Raw genomic sequence first — 20,555 nt, 5'->3', positions numbered from 1 at the left:
TCAAACAAACATCATCATCAAACATCATCAAGCATCATCATCAAACAAACATCATCAATCAAAATCATCATCAAACAAACATCATCTTCAAACATCATCAAGCATCATCATCAAACAAACATCATCAATCAAAATCATCATCAAACAAACATCATCTTCAAACAAACATCATCATCAAACAAACATCATCATCAAACAAACATCATCTTCAAACAAACATCATCAAGCATCATCATCAAACAAACATCATCATCAAACAAACATCGTCATCAAACTCCATTTAAGTGAGGTCTTGAAAGATCCTGTTTTACAAAAGGCCCAAGACAAAAACTCTGCGGTGGTGCACCAATGCCCTTATGTTTTCGTGTAGCCTCTGGATGCATGCTTAGTCCTTGCCGTTCTACTGATATGTACTTACTCTTGAAGTTGCATGGCACCATTGGAACTAATAATAATAATGTACATTACTAATGACTGAGTATCAGTAATATCTCTTTTGCATATGACCACTCCCGTCCATAGGTAAGAAATACAATCATTCTTTTCATACTATTTAGGGTTCGTACCTTAAGTATACGTTTTAGGAATATGTCTGTTATTCTCATACTATTGAAGATGCAGACATTTTGAGGTTTAAATTAGAAAGATGTCCTTAACGCTCAATGCAGTTCTAATTATGTCCCCTTTTGCGTTTCCAACTGCATTCTATCAATTGTTCTTGTATTAAGGAATATTATATGCGTCAGCTCTCTCTCTCTCTCTCTATATATATATATATATATATATATATATATATATATATATATTTTATATATATATATATATATATATATATATATATATATATATATATATATATATATATATATATATATATATATATATATATAAAGACGTTACTTCCAAAAAAAAAGATGATTACGTCCTACGCGTGTTCCTACTTCGCCCAGTCATGCTTGTTTATCAATGACGTAAACTCAGCCAAGTCACTGGCTTTCCTGGCTGACTCAGGCAACCCATTCCTTGCTCTAATAGAACTAGCAATATTTGTACAAAACTGTTCCTATCATATGGAACAAGCAATATGCTTTTATCGTTGTGTCTTTCTGACTATTTTATTAGATTTCTCTCTCTCTCTTTCTTCCCCTCTCTCTCTCTCTCTCGCTCTATAACTTTATAAGAATTTTTTTTAGTTTTATTCTGTTCAAAATAATTTCTACTAGTTATAATGTTATCGATAAGTTCTAGAAAATTCTTTTTCGAACTCGCAAAGGTGAATAACTAGGTCCCTCCTTAAGACGTTCCCTTTTAGACGGCACATATAGAATACGAATGTATAGCAACATATCGTCTATACTATAAAGCAGAAAGTAAAATAAGCATATATATGTATGTATGTTTGTATGTATGTATGTATGTATGTATGTATGTATGTATGTATGTATGTATGTATGTATGTATGTATGTATGTATGTATGTATGTATGTATGTATGTATGTATGTATGTATGTATGTATGTATAGATGTTCCGCATAAAATCAAAACCGTTTGACCAATCTTGACAAAACTTGGCATAAATGTTTCTTGGGACCAACTGGGACAGTGACTATTTCTATTTCATGGATCTAGGCCATGTTTACCATGTTTACATGTGACAAGATTCAACCGAAAGAATCTAGATCTAGATCTTGTTTTTAAAACTACACTTTGCACAGATAGTTTTTACTTTGACATAAAAATACAAAATACAGTCTATTCATTTCATTATTTAATAAAATTAACCTTCAAATTTGTGTTTCAAAAGCATGTTTACATAAATTTCTTCCTTTTATCTGCGAAATTAAAAGTCCTGAGGGAAACCGCTGCCCTGGTCTCTCTGGATGAAAGAAGAGAAATAAAAATCCTTTCTCAATTCACTAAATTGGAAACCTTGGAGAGTCTCTCACTCAAAACAAAAATCCACAAAACTGGCAATAAAAATCTCAAAAGGACCAATTTTATACAGGAATCTCTGAACCTAAAAAAGAAACGCCAACTTGAATAAATAACTATGGAATCCAATATACATCATAATTAATTTCCACCATGGGACGAAAGCTCTCTTCCTACTATAAGAGACAATATTGAAAATATAAAAAAAAATCCAACTACATTCCAACACAGCTCAAGGAAATTGTGAACTGTTTTCTACAAACTCATTAGCCTAGCAATCAGTGGATCAGAGTTTACACGGATGGCTCGTCCCATAAAGCCACCACAAATACAGGAGCTGGAATACTCATCGAATGGCGCGATGGAGGAAAACTAGAAAAATCCAGAGCTCTCTGACAGTCATAGAGCTGAAAGGGAAGCACTAGCATTAGCTGCTACCATGCTAGCAAATCATCCAAGTAGGCTACCACACACAGATTGTCTTTCTAACCGATGCGAAAACAACCCTCCAAAGCTTGGAAAACTCTGATTCCTCTTATATAAAAAGTCTCAGGACAGCACTTACAAAGCTCAACAGCAACAGCAAAAAAAACTGTTATTCAATGGATATCAGCTCATATACAACTAGAAGGAAATGAGAAGGCTGACACACTCGCCAAGAGTGGGAGAACAAACTCACAGTTAAACTCTGCACTCTCCGGACACAACAGAATGCGACAACATATGTACCGGAAGCTCAAAATTGGAACCATTGAAATCTGCCCATGTTGAGTATCACCAGAGACTGCCGACCATGTCCTCCAAAAACTGCTCTCTTTACCAAGAGGCCGTATAAGACACTGGCCCCAAAACACCCCAAAAGAAAGAAAACTATATGGAGAGCTCTCTGATTTGGAAACCACTGCGCAGTTCATCTCATGTATTGGTCTAGTCATCTGAACGCTCCAACATAACAATGAGACCAAAGAAGAAGAAACCCTGACGTACTTTATATTCCCATTCATTTATTAAATCGGGTAAACCCGTTTAAATTGTACTCTATATCCTCTCGCGCTTCTTTCGTTTTTAACAGATATGAATGTATCGGTTCAACGGGTAAACCCATTTTCGCATAACAACTTTTATTTTTGTGGCGAAAGAGAAAAACTTGAAAGGAACATTAGCTAATTTTGACATCCATCTAAATCCACTCCACTAGATTAGTAAGCACAAACTAAGGCCCGCAGGCGCAGTAATGTCCGGCTAGTTATTAAAAAGAGATGTAATATTCATTGTCGGTTTGTTCTATTCAGATATATGTATATAAAACACAGTTAAAATTTTATAATAATTCTTAATTCAACGCAATGGGGCGTAGAATTTTTTTTCTTATTTTTTTTTTTAAATTTGTTGTTTTATCGTTTTTCTGTCTAGACCAGAGAAACCTAATGATGGCTGTTGTAATCTTCTCTGTTGTAACCATCATTGTTGTCATAATCACTATATATGAACTAGTTCAGAAATGCAAATGAGGTGAGTCCCATCAGGGCCGGCCTTCGATAATTGGAGGCCCTAGGCAAAGTGAATTTCGTGGCCACTAATAAAATAATAAAAAATAAAAACTGCGAAAAAATAAAATAGCGCATTTGTTAAAAACCTGCCCTTTTATATCTAAATTTGACAAAACAATATAATTATAATATTGCAATTTCCGTAGTAGAGACAGAATTAGTTTAGTAAACAGAGGCGGCTCTACTAGGTTTAATAAAAGATCCAAGTTTCGCAATTATTTTCTCTAAAGTTTTTTTTAGTCTGTGCAAATGCCTAAGGCCGGCCCTGGTTCATTCGATGATCAATGGTTTCCTAATTGATTCCTTATTTAGACCTGTAGTTCAATTAGTGTCAAGGTCGGACCATTTAGTGTCAAGCTCGGAAAAGTTAGTGTCATAAATCGGACAAGTTATTGTCAAGCTCGGACAAGTTAGTATCAAAATCGGACAGGTTAATGTCAAGGTGGAACAAGTTAGTGTCATCTAATAGTTACTGTGTCTGGCTCTATCCCGCCACTGTGTGATATTTATTTGATTTCAGTTTAATATTCAGTTTTCTAATACCTGGTATTAGCACCATACTGTCTGATATTTGTTTTAAATCATTATTTCACTTTATGGTGACGGCCACGGCATTAAATCATAATTATAATTTTAATTTTTTTATTTTTTTAGTATTTTAAAGCAACATGAAAAAAAGATTAGCCTATATATAGTCCGAAGCGCAAACCACATGACCGGGCAGCCATTCTGTAGCTGTTCACGGTTATTTAGGTTTACATAATGTTAATTTAAACATTTTTTTTTCTTATGATTGATTTGACCTTCGCCTGAGCTTAAAAAAAATTAATATTATTGGATTAAAAGTAGGCTAATACAGTAGTACATATTTCATCAGGTCGATGCAAAAGTGGTGGTCCATGAGTTAGGGTTAAGAAGTATGAAGAGAATTAGGTAATGCTTTTAATCATGTGTTGATATACCATGTCTCTCTATCTCTCTCCATCTCTCTGTCTCTCTAGTCGTCTCTATCTCTGTCTCTATCTCTGTCTCTATCTCTGCGACTCTGCTTCTCTCTATTTCTTTGTCTCTCTCTCTCTCTCTCTCTGTCTCTATCTCTGTCTCTATCTCTGCGACTCTGCTTCTCTCTATTTTTTTGTCTCTCTCTCTCTCTCTCTCTGTCTCTTTCTAAGTCTTTCGCTGTCTCTGTCTTTCACTATTTTTGTCTCTTTCCGTCCATCTCTCTGTCTCTCTATTCGTCTCTGTCTCTATCTCTGTTTCTTTCTATCTTTGCGTCTATGTCTCTAACTTTCTATGTCTCTATCTCAATCTCTCTTCCTATCTCTATCTCTGCATCTCTCTATCTCTGTCTTTCTCTATTTTTGTCTCTCTATCTCTATCTCTGTCTTTCTATATCTCTGTCTCTAGATATCTCAGCCTTTCTCTCTCTATCTCTGTTTCTGTCTCTCTCTATCTCTCTGTCTTTATCTCTATCTCTCTCTGTCTCTTTCTAAGTTTCTCTCTGTCTCTGTCTTTCTCTATTTTTGTCTCTCTCTGTCTATCTCTCTATCTCTCTCTCTATCTCTGTCTCTCTCTATCTCTGTCTCTCTCTATCTCTCTGTCTCTCTCTATCTCTGTCTCTCTCTCTATCTCTGTTTCTCTCTCTATCTCTCTGTCTCTCTCTATCTCTCTGTCTCTTTCTATGTCTCTCTCTATCTCTCTGTCTCTCTCTATCTCTGTCTCTCTCTGTGTCTCTCTCTATCTCTCTGTCTCTCTCTATCTCTCTGTCTCTTTCTATGTCTCTCTCTATCTCTGTCTCTCTATATATCTGTCTCTCTCTGTCTCTCTCTCTATCTCTCTCTATATCTGTCTCTCTCTATCTATGTCTCTCTCTATCTCTGTCTCTCTCTATCTCTGTCTCTCTCTCTATCTCTCTGTCTCTCTCTATCTCTGTCTCTCTCTATGTCTTTCTCTATCTCTCTCTGTCTCTCCCTATCTCTCTGTCTCTCTCTATCTCTCTGTCTCTCTCTGTCTCTCTCTATCTCTCTGTCTCTCTCTGTCTCTATCTCTCTCTCTCTATCTCTATCTCTCTCTCTCTCTGACTCTCTCTATCTCTGTCTCTCGCTTTATCTCTCTATCTCTGCCGTTCTGCGCATCGTCTTCATAGTCTAGATCTAAACACTTTTCATTGGAATAGCATACAGTGTAGTAGATCTAGACACTGGCTTAACCAGAAGTCTTTTTCTTGAGGCGTAGAAATGTCCCTTTGTTTTTTTAATTTAACATTCCTTAGTTATTAATATAAAAACAATCGCTCTAGAAGTTGAATGTAGATTATTAGTTCTTATTCAAAACGGATTTGAACTTTCGTAATTACATTTCCCTTGTTTTTTTATTTCAACTTTTCGTAACTTTTGCTGACAAACAAAATAATAACCAAAAATGACGAAACAATTCACACATGAGCAACAAGAGGAAGTCTCATCTCTGCCTGTTGGAACATAAACCGTCATCTAGCTTCATCCAGGCGTCTCGGTTATTGGCGAGTCACTCCAACTGTTCCGCATCTTGCCCATCTGCTTGGCAAATGACGTTATGGTCATCTGTTTCTTTGGCAAACGGTTGTCATGTGGCCAGCACAAAAACCAACCGCTTTTAATTAGGCCTCCAACTAAAGATAATTACCCATGATAGTTGGGTGCATTCGGGGGCTCCCGAAATTCAAAATCCCAGTCTTCACCGAGACTCGAACCCAGGACCCCAGGTTAGGAAGCCAAGCGCTTACACCTATTACCCAGGCAGTCGTCCGAGTTCTTCTTAAACATATGCAGGCCTATTTATATCATACAATCATTGAAGCAATGAGCACTGGTGATAAATAACTGGCGACGTCGCAACATGTAGGTAGTTTAGACCAAAGCTCGTTGCCACGTCACAGCTCTGACATTACCACATGTGACGTGGCAACGACCTATTGGTCTAAACCGCCCACAGATTGCGACGTTGCAGGTCAGTGTTCAAGCCTTCTATAACAATTGATCTCGACTGGATGCCCTGAGCACTGGTTACACAAGAGGGGCATTCACTTTCTCAAACACCTGCCTAAGGATTTGCGCTATCTAAACAAAAAATAAGAATCCCGATAGTTTTAAGTTGTGCCTGTTTCCAAAAGCTTTGAAATCTCATTTATATATTTACAGATATCATGTCTCATTGGATTGTTTAGAAAATTAATTTTAGTTCTGTCATTAAAAAAAATGTCACATCATGTATCTAACCAACCTTTTATATTTTGTTACAACCTTGTGAATATTTTCATTTATCCAGATATGTTTTCACCCAAAGAGCTTCGGCCTATTTAGGAGAATTGTGATTATATCTTCAATCTACACATATCAATAAAGGTTTCGAATCAGTATTTCAAATTGTGTTTGATTTTGGTTGATTTCAATCCTATTTTTGTGTACATAAGTTGATTTTGTTATTGTTTAATTGTATGGCTCTGTCTTGAGAACGTGCTTGCAAACTTAATTTAGCGTGCAGTTGTCAAAGTCATTTTTACATTGTCCAAACTTAATTTAGGGTGCAGTTGTCAAAGTCATTTTTACATTGTCCAAACTTAATTTAGGGTGCAGTTGTCAAAGTCATTTTTACATTGTCCAAACTTAATTTAGGGTGCAGTTGTCAAAGTCATTTTTACATTGTCCAAACTTAATTTAGCGTGCAGTTGTCAAAGTCATTTTTACATTGTCCTTACTTCAAATATGATTGGTTCCAGTATTATAAAAGCCTTTCCCCACCCCCTCGACCAATTGGTTATTTTTGACTTGTAGTCACGACTTTACAGTCTTTTTGTTTGTTAAAACTTCCACTGACGTAAACAAGACAAATCTAACTGTATCGCCTATGTTGTAAGAGTAGGCTATCTGTTGACTTACGAGACTTCAGACCTACAAGAATCATTGCATTACTTGTGTTCAATAGCTTATCATTCTATTTGACTTGTTGTTGTTGTTGTTGTTGTTGTTGTTGTTGTTTTATCAGTTCGGTTATTTTTATTTTTCCGTTTTCGAAAATAATTTTGCACCACCAATGGGGTCGCTAGGTTAGTACGAAGGAGGGCCACACCACGTGACGCCCATGAAGGACTGACACCGAAGAATTTTTCAACATTGGGTCTGGAATAATACTATTTTTTTTTTTACTATTCTTTATAATTTAAATTGCTTACATACCAACATAAAATGAAAGGCATCACCTATTTCATCGGTACACAATGGACATATTCTATCTTCATAATTCGTCCTATTGCGATCTACTGAGACTTTCTAATTTCTACGTCTAATCTTTAAAATAAGTCAAGCATCTTTAAAAGGTAGTTTGTTTAAAAAGGGTGGGCCGTCTGCCCAGGCAAAGTTACCCTTTCAGACCTTGCGATGTCAATGTCACATGTTTCTGTGGGCCACGGATAACAAGGGCGTCAGGTCAACAGAACTTCGCCTTTAGGCTACTTTTTCCCAATGAATATTAGGTAGCCATTGTTGAGTGGAATCAGAGGCGAGATGCCATAATTAAAAATCCCAGTCTTCACCAGGATTCGAACTTGGGACCCCCGATTCAGAAGCCAAGCGCTTTACCACAGCGCCTCCCATGGTTTGGTACAAAATGTGATCATGTGTATCCTACAAAGTGTATACATTAACATTCTTTCATATTCCTTGATGTACTTAAAGTGTTTGTCAAATTACTTTGTGTTCCGCAGACAACATAGAATTGTGAATCTAGCTTGCAGATTTGAACAACAAAATGAGAAACATTCCATTAATTTCTTCGAGTCCAAAATATCAGCTGTGTTTAAGAAACACTTTTAAGCTAAGCTAACAAAATATAAAAAACATACTTTTTTTTAGAAAAAATCAAAGTGTATCTATTTACAGTCGTATCTCTCAATAGTGTGAGATTTGTTTTTCTTTTTTTGGATATCAAACAAAATTAATTAATAACCACTATCGTAATAATTTTTTTATTGATTTTTTTTTTTGTTAGTAACAATAAATAATTGTGCAAAGTTGTAACTTGATCCGTGAATATGGGAATTGGGAGAAATTACGTGTTGACATTTACAATCTATACAATATATAGAGTGAGTTGTTATAAGCTTTGTCAAATATTGGAATCTTAACATCAAAATCTACATAGATCTCCAGTAGAGTCCAGTAGAGGAGATCTAAACAATATACGTTGATTGAGCGATGACTTTAAAAGTGTGAACTTTGAGACTCTAAAAGTAACTCGAGCCGGTGTTTCGCTCCACACGAGAGCGACTCAGACTAAGACTGCTTTATTGATCCTTATGGAAATTTGTTGTGATTACAAGGACTCTTTTCTCATATACAGACAAAACATAGAACAGACACAACAGAAAGAGTCCATTCAGCGACTACACACATGCATCTTGGTCCTTTTTAGCACATCTTAGATTTCTGTAAAGAGAAAACTCCAAATCCAGAAAAATGCCAAAATGAACTATCGGTGTCATGTCATTGTTGGTCAGAGATTGTCTACAATAACAAAAAATGTCGCTAATGGTCAGTTTCATTTCAATTTCAATCAACCATCATTAATGAATGCCATTAGGCTAGTTTCATCTTGCGCTAAAATGATGGTGCGGCACGCAACGGGTCACACAGAAGTGGAAACATTTTTTTTTCAAAAGCAGACAACTTCAAAGGAAAAAAAAATGACAATACCTAGATACCACGACTTGCTTATGTAAGTTGGATATATATAGCTCTCTCTCTCTCTTCTCTCTATCTCCCTCTTTCTCTCTCTTTCTCTCTTATATAATTTTTGTTACAAATAATTTTGGTTGAATTCGATCCAAATGTCCAAAACCTTATGTGCTGACAAAAAGGAAGAACCGTAAATATATATCTTTAATTGAGAACAACAAGCAAAGTATTTTTAAATCCTTTAAAAAACAACAACAACAAAGTTTATCTAGGGGGAAGAGCTCCGCACATACAACAATGTCTCTCAAAAATGTAGAAGTTGTTTTCCATATTCAATATCTAACAAAATAATAACCAATATATGGCCTCCTTCAGCCGTGAAGCGACTATGGGTCATCTCATGTAAATGAGATGAATGCCTTGCATGGTCGGAGCGATATCACCCACCCAGCAGTTCTTCCCTCTTCATGCTGCTGATGTATCGAAATGAACAGCAAGTGTCTATATTTAAGCCAGTTCAATGAATAATTGTGCAAAGTTTTAACTTGATCCGCTAAACACGAGGATGAAGCAAATCACAAACTTGCATTCTCTACTAGTACTACCTCGAATGTCTCTCAGATTTGAATATCGGCTCGTCCCACTAGGGCCGGCCTTAGATAATTGGATGGAGGTCCTAGGGCCTAGGCGAAGTGAATTAGGTGAGAAAGAGAAAGAGAAAAATAGGCCCCTAACCTTAACTAAAATTAAAAACCTAATCCAACAATAACATGATGTCTAGAAAAATCGTTAGATGCGTTTTTGATATCAGCGTCCTCCCACCCAGGTTCCTTCATGAAGGAGTGGCTTGAATAATGGTATTTAAAAAATACTGGTGGGTGTATTTTTTTAAAAAAAAAAACGTACCGTAATGCTTTAAAATTGGCATGACGTCACTTGTGGATGCTGCCGTTAACTGCGTTTATTGCTTTGTTTATTATTAAAGGGATGCTACTCTTGAATATTTTTTTTAACCTTTGCGAGATCATTATATGACATCAATGTTTTTTTTTAAATAGAATTCTTTTTACTACTTTTTAGTTTAGATCTAGATCTAGACTCTACATAGTTACATAAAAAAATATAGACTAGATCTAGTAGATGTAGTTATCTTAATCAATGACAAAACTTAGGTCGACTTAAGTTAAAATGTGCCAATTCATATCATTGGTTTCCTGGCTGACTCAACTCACACTCACTAAGAGTCACTTCACTCAGTGACTCAAGTCTACTGACACTAGCACAGTAGCACATGCCACTACTGTCTCAGACTGTCTAGTCTCTTAGTCTCTACTATTCTGAAGTATTCACAAGACTCACAAGTAATTGAAATTGCGCTGGCACTAGGCTGCTGTAGCCACTGTAGGCTTTATTTGTAAAATATGGTTCATGTATGGTTATGTCCAGAAAAAAAAAATACTGAAACAATTTTTTTCCCAACATCAATCACTTCAATGGCTCTTAATCTTAACCTAGGATAAATGTCAGTGGGATTTGTATAACAGTAATACTGAACACTTTTTACAATGTTGTCTTTTTAAAATAAGAATTTTTAAAAATAGCTTTTATAACTATCTAGATATAGATAGATCTAGTTGCTCAGAGCGTTACCGTTATAGTCCAATCTCATTTGTAGACCAGTTGTCTTCCTTTAGGTGCTCATTAAACAAAACTCTGGAGGGGCTGTGTCTGAGTGGTAAAGCACTTAGCTTCTGAACTGGAGTCCTGGGTTTAAATCCGTGTGAAGACTGGAATTTTTATTTTCGGGATCTTTAGGGTGCTAAAGCTTTAAGTCTAATGGGTACCTGACATTAGTTGTGGAATGTAAGGGCGGTTGGTTGTTGTGCTGGCCACATGACACCCTCATTTACAGTAGGACACAGAAACAGACGACCTTTACATCATCTGCCCCATAGATCACAAAATCTGAAAGGGGAACATTATACATTACCTTTTTTTATAATCACAACATTGAACCTCTATCCCCCTTAATAGGTAGACAAGCCAAATCGTACTTAGCCTCTTTGCCACAAATCCCTCCAATTTTGTGTAGAATTGTTGTATTTTATAATTATTTAGCTCAAATCCTTCTAAGGCTAACGGGAGGTCAATTATTTCCATAATTTGCAGAGTGTTTGCTGAATGTCTGAGAATGTACTATCTCAACATGTTATGGGACTATGGCTTCTCCTTGATGGTAGCTGCTGGACTGCTGTGTTTGTTTGCATTAGTTAACAAGATTTATAGGTCCATGTTGATTTCTGAAAACTATGGCAACCTTGCAGTGCTAATTACTGGATGTGATACAGGTAAAAATATTTTGGGTTTCTTAAAACAAAAACTTTGTGTTGATATTTGGGTAGATATTTCTACATTTAGATGTTTACATTTATCTAAGGTAACTTTTTATCTGATAAAAGTTTGAAATGCAAACTAATAAGCTGATGTGGTACCTTATAATTTGAATAAAACTAAGGCCCCACAGATTGGTACTCAAATGAAACAGAAATTTTATTAGGGTTTAATAAGTGGCATACATACAATGGCACTAAAAGGTTTACTGTGTTTTGGCCCATGACCATTAGGGTACTGCACAAGTTTTAAAACTAAAAAATAAGGTTGACTAATAATTTAAATATGTCAAAATTATATCATTGCCTGTTAGAAGTCGTTGATTGATTGATTTTGCTAACACCGACACTTTTAAAAAGTAGAACCTACATTTTAATGCCTTTTAGAAAATGTATAGATATATACAGGATGACTTGGTTTTATTTTTGTTTATACTCAACCTAACTAACGGGGGCCCACCATCTTATTCTTGAACCTGTTCCCAACAGAATCTTGCTACACTAGTGTTCTAATCACATTATTTAATGAGAGAAGTAATCAATTTATAATTTTAAAGTAACAAGATCTATATTATTTGGTAGTTGATTGGTACTGTATTTACAAGTGTACCAACCCAAATTCCTGACTTGCAAAAGGACAGGTTAATTCTGCAATATACTCATGATGTCTATAAAACTCATGACAGAACAAAAATTCTATTTTTTTAATAGGAATCCTTAACTTTCAGAAATATAAGACAATACAACGATTTATGTTCATAGTGACAACACTCTTGTCAATTCTCCAACAGGGTTTGGTCATAAATGTGCTACTCAGCTGGACACTCTTGGCTTCAATGTGTATGCTGCGTGCCTGACACAAGACAAAGTGAAAGAGCTGAAGTCAAAATGTTCTTCAAAAATGACTGCATTCCAGATGGATGTAACAAGTGAGGAGTCAGTTAAAGAAGGATTCAATCTTGTCAAAAACTCACTATCTTCTGACAAAGGTAAAAATAAACTCCATGTTCTATTATTTTAAAACCATCAATTTTTTTTTTTGTTGAAAATATTTTGTACAAGATGGGTGAATTAAAAAAATGTAACTGGTTACGTGTTGCATTAGTTCTTAGAGAGTTTTGTGTGGTAGGAGTATCTGGAGAGGTCGATTGGGTAGGTGAACATGTCAGAAGTTTCTATACTTTCATTTGGCATTTGAGAAACTCAACTATGGTTAGTTATTTTATGCAACATTAAGATTAGCACTTGAGGCAATCTGGTGATTAAACAATTGAAACTATTCAGCCACCACACACAAAAAAATGAAATATATATATACACAAAAACAAATTTAGCTTTAAAATGGATTGGTATTTAGCTATTGTTGTATTTGATAGTTGCTTTTTTTGAGCATTAGTGGCATTAAAGTATTTTGTTTCAACTTAATAAATGTTGTAACTATAGTTTTAAAAATCGCATTCTCTTTTTTTTTTCTGGTACTTTCAGGACTTTGGGCTATCATCAATAATGCTGGAGTAGTTGGATCATTTGGAGCCTGTGAATGGTTCAACAAATCCCATTATCAGGTATGTGTCTCAGACTGTAATACTTCAAGATACTTCACACCATTTCTCTGCACTTTTTAAAACTGGTTTTACAGAGAAAACTAATACAGGATAGATTCTTGGTAAAAATGAATTGTTGTGGGTTTAAATTTGGCTTATGTTAAGCTTCAAAATCAATAGTTGTCAACGCAATAATTGAAAGTTACTTCTTTGGCATTGATTTTGGATGTCCAGAAGAAGCTAATATAATACTAAAGTGCAAATGTAAACAGTGAAATCTATCCCAAAAGGATTTAATAACATCTTATATGTCGTATATATGTTATATGGTCGTAGGCTAAAAACACACACAGCCTACGACCATCTGTGTCACCACCAGGTTTATAACATTATTATGGTGAATTTAATTTGTCAGGATTTCACTTATTGCATTAACTAATTTTCATTCCAGGAAACTATTAATGTCAATTTGCTTGGGGTTATAGCTGTGACAAATACTTTTCTACCGCTGGTCAGAAAGTCTAAAGGCAGAATCGTCAACATGGCCAGTGTTGTCGGGAGGTTTTCCACCATTCCAGCACCCTACACTGTATCTAAATTTTGTGTAGAAGCTTACACAGACTGCCTGCGTAGAGAAGTGGCCAAGATGGGTGTCACTGTCCACACCTTGGAGCCTGGAGGTTACCAAACTAATATCACTGGTGAGGAAATAATCTCAGCTTCTATGTCTTTGATGTTGAAGATTGGGGAAGAGGAAATGTTTTTTCATTTTTTATGAAAATTCAGACCACATTTTACTTACATTCCTTAGCTTCTTGTTTTTCTTCTAACCAGTTTTTTGCTGCTGAGCTGTAAGCTCTTTTACAGACTATGCCAAAGAAAAATAGTGAGCTGTTCTCTTCAGTTGTTTGGCAGTACAGAGTGTTGGTTATGTTGGGCAGTAGTGATAGTAAAACATGCCTTAAGTAAAATGGTCTGCTCACGACTTTTTAGTTTTTCCTCTTCTTCTTTTTACTGCTGAGCTCTTTTTGCAATTTGTGTCATGGTAAAGTGGTGTGCTGTTCTTCTCCGCTATTTCACACTGCCTTATAAAGTGTTGGTTATGCTTGGTTGTAGTGGTAATAATCCGTGAGGAATAGATTGGAGCATATTGAGTAGATATGGTCGGCAGTTTTGTAAGGGTGAGCACTGACTTTTTGAACTTCTTCCTTGCACCAATGAATCAGTTCGTTATAAACCATGAAGCTCTTTCTTCCAAAAAAGATAAGCTCAATAGCATTTTCTCTGTTGCCATATAGCCGCTAAAACAAAATAAATAAAAAGATATAATAAATTTTAGTTTCTGATTTAGTCTGCCTGGTCTATGGTATGCCCTCTTGACTGTCGTCTCAATAGTCTTGTGCTCAAACACTGCCTGCCGCAATTCCATTTTCCAGGAAGTTTGGGCTAGAATGTAATAATTTTCAAATCCAAATGACCAAATTTATCACTAAATTTAAAACAATGGCTTGAAAGCATCAGACTTAAGTTCTAGTTATTAAAAGTTATCTCCTATTAAGTTTAGATAATTAAGCACTAATTGTCTTCTGTTGTTTTTTTTGGTTATTTTTAAACCCTATCTATTTTATTACTTCCATCCATCCCAGTGGTGCTACAGCCTCAGCACATTCCTCCATTCAGATCTCTTGAGCTTTTCATCTCCATGACCAAACTTAAAGTTGTTGTGGATCTGCATCTATAATGTCAATCCTTTGTATTTGTGGTCTGCCTTTGTGTCACCTGCCTTATGGTGTTTTTTTTTGCATTTTATTCCTTCATTACCTTATTATCTGAAGAGTAAAAAAAAAAGTGTAAAACTACTGTACAATTCAATGTTTAAATAAAACACATTTTGTGTTTAATATGCAGATTACAAATTACATTCCAAGACTGCAGATAAAGTCTTTCAAGACCTAAGCCCTGAGTTACAAGATTATTATGGTAAAAACTTTCCCACTAAATGTAAGTTTTTCTTTGTATTAAATTTTTTTTTTTTTACTTAGTTTTATCTTGTTTGCTTTTTTTTTTTATTGCAAATCAAGTTAAGTGCCTGGTTGTACACTTTATGCATTAATTAATTAAAGGTGGCCCAAGCTATCAAAACAGAAGCCTTGCCTAAAGCTCTTGTCTTCTATTCATCTAAACACTTGCACAATCTAGAAATTCTGTTCTTTTGGGGCTTTTTTTTAACACTTGCCCTAGAGATATAAATCCTGTCTGTGGAAGTAGGTTGTAATAATCCCAGAAGATACATTTCCAATTTGTAATAAGAGTGTGTAAAATAAACTTTGTTCAAATCAACAAGGAAAAAAAGACATTTTCTCATCTGTTTTTATGAAAGAAATTTAGCCTTGTGATAATATATTAAAGTGGTTATTCCTCTGGGACAGTGTGATCTTCATCTGATCAAATTTTCAATAATTTGCAACTTGCAAAAAATTTTAGCTGTTCTTCTCATTTTGTCTAATCATTTCTTGTTCTGTTTCAGTGACAAGGTTGGTGCGCATCTTTTTTTATGTCCTTGTATCCAAAAGCTTGAATGAAGTTACTGATGCCTACATCCACGCTGTCACTGCACGATTCCCAAAGACACGCTACGTTATTGGATTCAATGCAAACATCCTGTTTAGGCCACTTGCCCTTTTGCCTACTTGGCTAGCTGACATCTGTGTGATTATACCATATCCTAAACCTCAGGGTTGCATATAGTTGGTATAAAAGTTTTGATTTAATCTTATGATTGTCAAAGGGATACATTTTTTCTCTATTTACATATCTATTAATACTAACATCAAAATGTTATTTAAACAATGCTTCAGTAATTTGCAAATGGCAGCTGTACTGAGAGTCATAAAATAATTGTTTGGACCTAATGATTGTGAAGTGTACTAGTTAGATTAGGCATGAAAGTATGACACTGACATTGAGTTGTGACAATTGAATGTAACACTGACATTGAGTTGTGACAATGGAATGTAACACTGACATTGAGTTGTGACAATGGAATGTAACACTGACATTGAGTTGTGACAATGGAATGTAACACTGACATTGAGTTGTGACAATGGAATGTAACACTGACATTGAGTTGTGACAATGGAATGTAACACTGACATTGAGTTGTGACAATGGAATGTAGCACTGACATTGAGTTGTGACAATGGAATGTAACACTGACATTGAGTTGTGACAATGGAATGTAACACTGACATTGAGATGTGACAATGGAATGTAACACTGACATTGAGATGTGACAATGGAATGTAACAATGACATTGAGCTATGACAATGGAAATTCAAAACTGCAAAACAAAGTGTTTTATTTTCTCAACTGTTTTTGTGGTAAGTGAATCAAATAAAACAAAAGAAGACAAAAACTAGCATGGATAGGAGAATTCTTTTTTAAATGACTCCAAGACAAACAAACAAAAAATGAAACTCTGTGATATCAACTCTAGTAGCTTAAAGTTTTATATAGTTAAGTTAATCAAGCATCAAGTTCAATGAGCACAATAACACTGCACTCCAGTGCATCATTTCTTAGACATCTTTAGAAGTGAGAAATTTGTTTTCAATTTTATTTTAACTTAAGAAGCTTATTTCTTAAATTTAAATTTGTGCAATCTTCAGTTACTTAATTTACAAAGTCTTAATACTTGCAAGAAAAAAAATTCAATTTATGAAAACAAAGAAAAATTTAGTTCTATCAAAAAACAATAACAGAATAGGTTGGACATTTGAACATTTGACTGATGAGATATAGCAAAGTGAAGTCTATATTGTTTGAAAGTGAAGTCTATATTGTTTGAAAGTGAAGTCTATATTGTTTGAAAGTGAAGTCTATATTGTTTGAAAGTGAAGTCTATATTGTTTGAAAGTGAAGTCTATATTGTTTGAAAGTGAAGTCTATATTGTTTGAAAGTGAAGTCTATATTGTTTGAAAGTGAAGTCTATATTGTTTGAAAGTGAAGTCTATATTGTTTGAAAGTGAAGTCTACATTGTTTGAAAGTGAAGTCTACATTGTTTGAAAGTGAAGTCTATATTGTTTGAAAGTGAAGTCTATATTGTTTGAAAGTGAAGTCTATATTGTTTGAAAGTGAAGTCTATATTGTTTGAAAGTGAAGTCTATATTGTTTGAAAGTGAAGTCTATATTGTTTGAAAGTGAAGTCTATATTGTTTGAAAGTGAAGTCTATATTGTTTGAAAGTGAAGTCTATATTGTTTGAAAGTGAAGTCTATATTGTTTTAAATACTTTTTTTCATCTCAGCAGCATTATTTTTTTCTCATGACATTTGCTTAGAATTCCAAAAACATTCCAACTCCCTTTTCACATCGCACATAGATCCACGACTGCCTGGTCGTACTGTTGTTCGATCGTCTTGATCGTCCCAGGTCATACCCGGCCCACTGCCATCCCCCGTCATCCTGTGGAAGGCTTAGACAAGGAAGTGAATTATCTTCAACTCTGAAGGAACATCCGTAACATGTCAAACATTTTGGACTAGAGTGTTCCCCAACAAGCTGCCCTCCTGAGATATTCACCAATAAAAAATCAATCAATTATTTCTATAAACCTCATGAATACACAAATTAAACTAACAAATCAACTATGCCCAGAAGTCCACCAAGCTGTGAAATGGTGTGTAACATTTTTTTTTGGAAAAGTTAAAAGTTTGTGGTTGATGTGACATTTATATTGTTGAACTAAATTTACTGAACATCTTCTGTACCATGTGGATGTAGGTCACAGAAAGGTGAATGTTTCATGTAGCCTACTTTGGGCTTACAAGTTGGACATTTTAATGAAAGTTTTTGATTGGGCTACACCATGTCCAATGTCAATCATGTATGTTAAACAAATCATTTCATGTCTTGCCAAATTTGACCATAGAATAATTTGTTTTTATGATCTCAAGTTTGTAACACTAATGAGAATCCTGCAATCCACTCTGTTTTTTATTCAGGTATGTAGTGAATAGAAAAATGAGTCTCTGAAAGCTAATATAGCTTAGACTTGACTCACTATTTTTTCTTTACATGCATGTGACATATTATAAAGTGTCACAGACAAAATAGTGAACCTATTGGACCTTATACTTTGGGGAATTCTGTGAATACAGAGGGGAAAATGTGTAAATAGTGAACTTGGATTAGGTATTCACAGAATTCACCTTATAAGGTACAATAAGTTCACTATTTTGCCTGTGACATAATGGAATAAATATTTTGCTAAATAAAACATGCAAATTTGATATTATCCAAAATATTAATCATGAAAATGACTTAATTCTTGAATGAGTGTGATAGATGTATATATATTATACATTGTTCATTGTTGGTGTTTTATATATATACATTGGCTTACTTTATTAATCAGATTTTTAAAAAAAATAAATATTTGTCTTTCATGATGCTCAACTTGGTGCGTATCTTTTATTGACTGAAAATCATTTCTCAAAAAATAAATTTCAAACATTGATTTAGGTCTTAGAAGTTTAAGTCTTGGATTTGTTAGGGCACATAACTGCTGTCTCAAGTGTGTCATCATTTATCGTCGTTATTATGTAAGTTGACCTTTAGGTTATTGTTATAGAGATAGCTTAGTATTCAAAATACAAATTTATTACATACAGAATAGTTAAATATCTCGAAAAAATACTTTATAAAATGGATAAATGACAACACCGCATTTGCAACAGATTCTTTGTCTTCATTTCAGGGGGGGGGGAAGAGTTTGTTCATGCCGTTAGGAAAATGGAGTAGCATCCATGACTATTAGAAGCACATAGCATGTGGCGTAGCGAAGGGGACCCTTGCACTTGTGCTCATGACCAGTTGGGGTCCACATGAGAACTTGGGGATGACATCAAAGTGAAACAAAATAATTGCACTTCTGTAAAAACTGATTAAAAAAACGTCCTCAAAATGTCCTAAACGTTACCCGGATCTATAAATTCCGTGGTACCAGCGGCTTGGATTGCGGTAGTGTAAGAAACTGCTTTCATCAGGCTTAGTGTTATGATAAAAGTAAAGCAAAGAAAAGTTCCTCCTTTCAGATCTTGCGATCTATGGGGCAGATGAAGTAAAAAAAAGTCATCTGCTTCTGTGGCCTACGGTTAACGAGGGTGTCATGTGGGCAGCCCAACGACCAAACGCCTTCACCTTTCCCCAATTAATATCAGGCACACATTAGAGCTGGATGGACTCAGAGGCGTCCTAAAAAATCCTAGAATTAGAACCAGCCCCCCCCCCTCCCCCATTCGGAAGCCAGGCGCTCTACCACTCAGCAACCATGCTTCCTTTATTGTAATGGTGGCGGGCGTTTAGGTGGCAATTTTTCGACACAATTACTCAACTTTTTTCAAAGCTCAATCTACTGTTTATACATTTAAGGCTTTCCAAGCATTGTCATAGTATGCATGTTATTTAAACTGTTTTTGGTGGGATTGTGTGGTCAAGACAGTGTTGCATAATTCTATTACATATAGCTATGCTCTGAGGAATTCCAGCACCATCGTAATGCTTGCTATAGGATCATATAAAGAATGAACTCAAACGGAAATATTTTTTAATAAATGCAAAACATTTACTCTAGAAATTAAAATCACTATAATGATAAACATACTTTATAAATACACAGTACAATTTCTTGTTCGTTATGTAAAATGGGACTACTTGCATTGGATTGTCTTTTAGTAAATGTACCGACACATTCAGACTTCTCAATTTTTTATGTCACACTAAGTTTGGCTTATTTTTGGGGAAGAATGTCCCTCCAAGACCCACAGGTACCTTGCTATGCCACTGTGTCAGGGGTACACACCCACTGGTTGAGACTCACTGGTGTATTCATATCTTTTTTTTTAAATTTATTTTAATAGGCTATATGAGAATTCATAAATTTGACTTACAACATCTAACCTACACATCAATCTGTCGAAGAAGTCAAACAAATGCATTTAATGTATCAATTTCTCAATATTAGATACAAATAAAAAAAATATAAACTTAGTCTGTATGTAACTTTTAATATTCCTAGAAAATGTATACTGATTTGTTTTTGTTCCTGTGTACAATCCCTTGAAGGACAAGGCTGCTGTTGTTTTACTTGACCTTATGATTATTCGCTCGTCGGTGCATTTTCATTTAGTGCTTTCTCATCAGGCTACTTGGAAACAGTATTTTAAAAATATCTCAAACCTCTGCCAGGGAGTGCTGTTTCCTAGAAAGTTTTGTTAGTGAGGATATTGCGCATTATTAACAAGGAATAGATTGAATGAATGGATGACTGAATGAATTAGATTGGATTAGATTATATATAATTATAATAATCTTTTTTGTCCGTAAGGAAATTCGTCTTGCAATTTGTGCATTACACCAAACAAAA

General features: G+C 35.0%; 2 protein-coding genes across 6 annotated transcripts in view; both read left to right on the top strand.

The window, feature by feature from the left end:
* The window catches only part of LOC106072893 (hemicentin-1-like), a 36,080-nt gene extending 29,194 nt beyond the window's left edge, over window positions 1-6,886 (top strand). The window contains exons 13-15 of one of the 2 annotated variants that reach the window (XR_008774930.1): window positions 3,346-3,444; window positions 4,360-4,415; window positions 6,789-6,886. Coding sequence is in view for 1 of the 2 variants with exons in the window: in XM_056011622.1 (XP_055867597.1) it covers window positions 3,346-3,443 (98 nt within the window). In the remaining variant the exon portion in view is untranslated. The remainder of the gene's footprint in view (window positions 1-3,345; window positions 3,445-4,359; window positions 4,416-6,788) is intronic. The other variant, XM_056011622.1, reaches the window with a different exon arrangement.
* A 3,308-nt stretch (window positions 6,887-10,194) lies between these two features.
* LOC106069368 (retinol dehydrogenase 7-like) lies at window positions 10,195-18,586 on the top strand. 4 transcript variants are annotated; one of them, XM_056010946.1, is made up of 7 exons: window positions 10,195-10,594; window positions 11,363-11,541; window positions 12,375-12,572; window positions 13,069-13,148; window positions 13,579-13,828; window positions 15,036-15,128; window positions 15,655-18,586. In XM_056010946.1, the coding sequence occupies exons 2-7, from the start codon at window positions 11,385-11,387 to the stop codon at window positions 15,873-15,875; spliced, it is 999 nt and encodes a 332-aa protein (XP_055866921.1). In that variant the 5' UTR covers window positions 10,195-10,594; window positions 11,363-11,384; the 3' UTR covers window positions 15,876-18,586. The 4 variants fall into 4 exon arrangements, with proteins under 4 accessions (XP_055866921.1, XP_055866920.1, XP_055866923.1 ...); XM_056010945.1 differs by having other exon boundaries at window positions 10,196-10,554; XM_056010948.1 differs by having other exon boundaries at window positions 10,594-10,715.
* Window positions 18,587-20,555: the final 1,969 nt, after the last annotated feature.

This window comes from Biomphalaria glabrata, chromosome 14 (genome assembly GCF_947242115.1).
Source record: "Biomphalaria glabrata chromosome 14, xgBioGlab47.1, whole genome shotgun sequence".
In the NCBI taxonomy this organism is placed as follows: domain Eukaryota; kingdom Metazoa; phylum Mollusca; class Gastropoda; family Planorbidae; genus Biomphalaria; species Biomphalaria glabrata.
The sequence above is the reverse complement of the archived record's forward strand: the minus strand, read 5'-3'. Positions and strand labels throughout refer to the sequence as shown.

Bases quoted from the DNA above. Each gene is read 5' to 3' on its own strand.
- LOC106069368 (XM_056010946.1), top strand. From the start codon at position 11,385: ATGTACTATCTCAACATGTTATGGGACTATGGCTTCTCCTTGATGGTA. The intron at 12,573-13,068 runs GTAAAAATAAAC...TGGTACTTTCAG, and splicing joins CTCACTATCTTCTGACAAAG to GACTTTGGGCTATCATCAAT. The intron at 13,829-15,035 runs GTGAGGAAATAA...TTTAATATGCAG, and splicing joins TTACCAAACTAATATCACTG to ATTACAAATTACATTCCAAG.